At 34.5% G+C, this 6,013-nt stretch overlaps 1 protein-coding gene across 1 annotated transcript in view; it reads right to left on the minus strand.

Moving 5' to 3' along the window:
• Nucleotides 1–6,013, minus strand: part of NEB (nebulin) — a 100,956-nt gene that overhangs the window by 60,116 nt on the left and 34,827 nt on the right. The window contains 5 exon segments of the mRNA XM_035331802.1: nt 2,483–2,731; nt 3,248–3,355; nt 4,059–4,163; nt 4,936–5,139; nt 5,835–6,013. The exon segment at nt 5,835–6,013 is cut by the window's right edge and continues 11 nt beyond it. Coding sequence (XP_035187693.1) covers nt 2,483–2,731; nt 3,248–3,355; nt 4,059–4,163; nt 4,936–5,139; nt 5,835–6,013 — 845 coding nt within the window.

Raw genomic sequence — 6,013 nt, forward strand, 5'->3', positions numbered from 1 at the left:
GTGGCCTTTCTGCTTCTCATGAGCTTCTTTGTACTTGTACTGAGAAATGTTAAAAGAAGTATAATAAGAAATATTTTCCTACTGGTTATGAGTCATTTTCTATTAATTGCTCCTGAGTATATTCATTTAGATTTTAGAAATGCATAATGTGTTCTTGCATCTGTTTTACTAAGTTCTTACTGGTGTATGACTTTCTAACATCTTTTCATATAAAGAATTGCAGTAGAATTTTCCTTTTGGAAATTGTTGCACATTATCCTCCTGCACTGAATTTTATCTTGGTTTGCATTCTATATGAATCTAATGTACCATGATTTTTCATGTCACTGGTAGCTTTTTACTTGATTCCTATTTCAAAAATTAACTGATGAAATGACGACGGTAAAGGAAGAACATACATCACTCGCGATATCTCTTGATGCCTTTGCACTTCGGATTGGAATTGCATCAGCTCTCAAGTCATAACCCTTCTTTTTGGCATCTTCCCAGGCTTGTACATAAAGTTTCTACACAAAAGAGGACAGAAAATGGTCTCTGAGTATTCATAAAGATGGAATTTCTACATTTTATATATTTTTTGAAAATTCTTGTGAAAGCCTATTTTAAAAGAACTGTATGTTTAAACAAATGCTTACTTCGTTTCCCAATTGCCATTAATTTATTATATGTACAAATATTCTTACATTGCTAACATTAGCTGCATTGGCCTTTGCTAATAAAATTGTTGGAGTGTCAGGCATGACGTGAATAGATGTTTTGTCTGCATCCCAAGCTTCCGTATATAAACGCTAGGAGAGAGGAAAACAGATTCCATTAAGAAGTTTAACTAAGCAACAACGAGAAGACTGCAAATTTGAAAGCATTATTTATCAAAAATATATCGATGATATAAAATAAATCTTGAGGCAGAGCCAGATCTATATAACCAAACTAATATATTTGTCCAAAGAAAGTATTTTACACGCGGCTGGTATAATTCACGTAAGCTTTAAATAACCGTGGTATAGTAAAGCTTCTCACTGAACAGCTCAAGTAGGAAATTTCTCAGGCAACATTGGGCCAGAAACTGATTGATTTAAGGTTGCTAGGAAACTGCTGTAGGTGTAAAATTATATACTTTACTTAAGAGTTGTTCAGTTGATGCTTCTTATTAGAGATACAGAGTAGGTATATTGTGCTTTTCATCCTCCAGGTCTGAGATAAATTGTAGAAGATTCACTTGCAGAGAACTTAAGTTACTTCCTCATAACTTGTTCATCATGCACTATCTGACATTCAGCTAACAATATAGCACTACAGCAGCTGCAATAAACGCCTCAGTATTCTACTATATCCTGTCTTATAGCATGTTCATGGCACCATTAGCTCTGTACATACCCTAACACCATGCCAGAAACTTGTCTCTGCAGATCTCACAGTGTTGTCTAAGAACTGTGAAGATATTTATTCTGTTCTGTCAGTGTTTTGCATAGTGAAGTAGGTTTAAAAGAATAGAAAAACTATACCAAACAACCATTTAAAATAGCAATTCAGGTGGGATAGGAAGAAGAGAGAAATTCAAACAAATTCTTAGTGTTGCCCTTGAAAAATATAAGATGTAGTAAAAATGACCAGAAAAACTTCACCTAAAAGTTTAGTCAGAGAGCCATGATAAAATACCCTTCTCCTGTGCAAAGGCTGAATTGGGGCATTCATCTTCTCTAAGTCCATAGCAAATCTGTACAGTCTTACTTTGTATTTTGTATTTTTCACCTTATGAACAAGTTCTATCAGCTAGCAATACCAGTGTTTTTAAGGGAAAACAAAACAAAACACCTCACCTTGTTCATTATCTCAGCATTTTGCTTGGCTAAGACCATAGCCAAAGAATCTGTCACACTAGTAAATTTAATTTGGTCTGCTGGTTGACGGTACTTCCTTTCACTCAGGATTTCTCCAGCTTTCTTAGCTTTCTCAACGTCCAGGGAACCAATAGGAACCCATCCAATACCTCTAAGCCATTCCAAGTCAGATTTGTAAACAGCCTGAAAAATTTTGAAAGTTCATCATATATGTGCAAGTGTGTGCAATATCAAAATAACTGTATATAATATCTTAGCCTATACAAGGAATTTGATAAATTTTTGCATAGTAGCAGTATTTGGCTTTGAAACCAACTTTAATTTTTGAAGAAAGAGTAAAAGAATTTTTAAATAACAAAAGGGGAACTATTGAAGATCTCCATGAGTACCAGAGTTACAAACAAATTATACCTCAGGTTAAGGACAAAGAAAATTGAATTAAATATGAGTTTGATGACGATGTATTGAACATTTCACCTCTGATGCAAGCAACTAAGGCAAATTATATCTTTAAAAAGGCATTCTGCACAAAACCAAGTACATTTAATTATGTATTACAAATCTAACAATTTACTCACATCACTCTGCAGATCATAGGCCTTCTTAGCATGGATGACATCATTCTGGTCTGGCAGACAGATCCACTGATGCAGATAGTGGCGGTAATCAATATCGCTCACCAACCCTTGGCACTTCTTGGCCAAAACAATACCCAGCATGTCCACGGGGCTGCTGAAGTGCGTCTTTGTCTTCTCAAAGGCTTTCTTGTACTCCCTGTCACTCTGGATCTTCGCTACATGCATCGACCACATCATCTTGGGATCATCCTCGATGTTTCGCGCTCCAATGTGGTGGCCAAGCTGCTTGCGATAACCTTCCTTGTACTTGTACTGAGGTATAATAAAGATATGATGTTTATATATTAAGTATAAAAATCATTCACTCATTTTAATTTTTTCTAATAATAAAGTCTCCAAAACGCTCTATAATCTACAGCCAATAAAAAACATCCAAAGTAATTATGGGGCTAATAACATGGATTCTCAGATTAAATTCTTAGGATTTTTATTAAAACCCTAAATTGAGAAGTGTGAATTTTTTTTTTTTGAAAAAATACTCTAATATTAGTGAGAAATAATCTGAATTTATACGTACTATATAAAGATTTAATTAACAAAACACTAAAATATTAACATGGTAACAGCATGACATTGTCCATAATTTTTACAAATAAGTCTTTATACATATAATTTATTTCCATATATAATAATAATTTACTTTTAATAATAATTTACATTTTGAGATTAGAGTTTAATTGAAATGCCTTTTACAGAATTTAACTAATAGTTTTCAGGTTGTAGAGTTCAGATATCAGCACACAAAGAAAGAAAAAGTTTTTATCTTACATCACTGGCAATTTGCCTGGATGCTTTGGCGGCTTGAATGGGGATAGCATCACTTCTCAGATCATAGCCTTTCTTTTTCGATTCTTCCATGGCTTGTCTGTAGAGTTTCTAGATGAAGAATTAAACAATAGGATTCATGTAACTAAATTCCTTATATTAGATTCTGTGCAAAACAAACTGCTCGTGAGTAGATTTAAAAAAAAAAGTGTTAAGATTTATGCTAACCCAGCTTTATCTTTCTTAACTCAAAGCCTCCAAGCAGTAGCTCTTAAGAATTTGTACTGAATGAGGATCTTTGCTAAATACTTTAGATAGAACCAATTTTTTTTCTTTCAATACTTTAATAACAGGGATTACAACTTCATAGATAAGCTACTCCTCCACATACAAATAGAATAAAATTTACTTTCTAAAGCCTTCTCTTACTGATGTGAATATATATACCTAAACTAACATTGAACACTGGGAACAATGCTCTTCATAATTGTGCTGGAAATTTTTTTTTATCTTTCCAGTGTTGGAATGAATTTTGCACCTTCCCAGTATTATGCACAATGGGAGAAAAAACCCCCAGAAATTCACTGGAGACACACTTTTCAAAGAATTTATTCTAAGTAGCGCTCACAGACGTATTTATACACTACTGTACAAATACACAAGTCACTTTTTTTTTTTTTAAGTCACAATTTTGATTATAAACATTTGGTGTTACTTAAATAAATTGATGGTATCATCTATATCAGGTTTATCAGGATATTGATAATCCAGCCACGAAACAGACCAGTTACATCTGGAGATCTAAAACACTCACCGCACTGTAGTTTTGCATGTTCTGTTTTGCTAGTGTGATTTCAGGTGTGTCAGGCATTATGTGAACTTGTGTCTTGTCTTTATTCCAGGCATCTGTATATAAACGCTGCAGGAGAAATAACGTATGTTAGGAGGGGAAAAAAAAAAAAGATGGCTATTGGAGATCCCCTATATAGTAAGAAAAATTACAGAACTGTACTGCAAGTGAAGTCTAAAAAATCCTTATTCCTTACATAGCAATGAGACCTTATATTCACTCCTCAGGATGCTTAATTTACAGCTTAAGAATTTGTAACATAGAAAGAATTCAGTTTTAAAGGAAATGTTTAGAAAAGGCTTTCAGTGGAATGCTAATGAGATACACACAGATTTAAACTCTAAGGACAAGGCCTCACTGAAAAAGGAAATGGTTTTATTGACATAAATAGGATTGAGATTACAGGCACAGACTCAGAAAAGCTCTTACAGTGTGAGAGCTATGCTGAATTGTCTGAAATACAGATATTTCAAAGATTGATCTGAAACAAGTAAATTAAGTCTTGGATTACTAGATATATTTGATAAATTACTAGATTTATTAGACAAATATCTAAATTGTGTTATTAAAAATTAGATGGAAGATAACACCCTACTAAGTACATGCTAGAGTATGTAGAAGGCTTTACAACTCATAATTTATATTTAACTTAACTTAGAAGATATTGTTATATTAGCACTTGCTAAAAATAAGCTACCTGTTGATTACCAAGAATACAACAGACTTTTAAAGTCTCACTGTGCTGAAACTGCATACAGCAACAGACTTGTATTGATAGACCTCTGTCTCCAGGGTTTAGCTGGAGAGTGCTGACATGATACTAAATTGGATCAAGACTCACCTTATTCATTGTCTCTGCATTCTGCTTGGCTAAAACCATCTCTAGAGAATCAGTAACGCTAGTAAATTTGATTGTGTCTGGAGGCTGACGATATACTTTATCACTCAAGATCTCTCCTGCTTTCTTGGCTTTTTCAACATCCAAGGAACCAATTGGGACCCAACCAATGCCCCGCAACCACTCAAGGTCGGACTTGTAGCAATTCTATCACAAAAAGTACAAAGACAGACATCTCATTAGTATTGCCAGGTAAACATTCCATATAACTCATGCAAATAATGCTTATTTTCTGTTAGTGTCCTTCCTCCTGGTTCAATCTGCAAAACAATCCTTGTTTACCACCTGGATTCAGATCCCAATCCCTGTCTTCAAGAGGTATCGTTCACCAAACAACATGTATAGGAACAGTCAAAGGATAAATGATGTAATTTAAACAAAATCCTGAAAGCCAGCACAAACTTTTCCTGTAATGTATATTCCCAAGAAACAGGAGGTCAATTAGTAGGGAAGAGCAGGTCTTAACTTAAACAATTTCCCCAGGACAGAACGGAAGAATTCCACTCATGAAACTTAAAGAAAAAAAGTCATACGGGGCAATTTCCTCTTTATATGTGGTTAATCTGCATACGTAGGCATTGACGTTATCTCTTATGATTATACTACTTATCAGTTAATTTTCTATTATACTAACAGATTTGCTGTATTTAAATCTTCATACTACTCAGTATTCCTTATTTACACATTCATTAACTATTAAGTGTCTTAATGTGGAAAAACACTGCAACAGAAACAGTTCAGGAGCTTTTGCATTTTGTAGAGAGCAGCTTCTATCTTTCATATGCTTTGCACATAAGGGAAATTAGGTACAGTTCAGAACATGAATGCTCAGCAGTACTCACATCACTCTGCAGATCATAGGCCTTCTTAGCATGGATGACATCATTCTGGTCTGGCAGACAGATCCACTGATGCAGATAGTGGCGGTAATCAATATCGCTCACCAGCCCTTGGCACTTCTTGGCCAAAACAATACCCAGCATGTCCACGGGGCTGCTGAAGTGCGTCTTTGTCTTCTCAA

Source organism: Oxyura jamaicensis, chromosome 7 (assembly GCF_011077185.1).
Source record: "Oxyura jamaicensis isolate SHBP4307 breed ruddy duck chromosome 7, BPBGC_Ojam_1.0, whole genome shotgun sequence".
Taxonomy (NCBI): Eukaryota; Metazoa; Chordata; class Aves; order Anseriformes; family Anatidae; genus Oxyura; species Oxyura jamaicensis.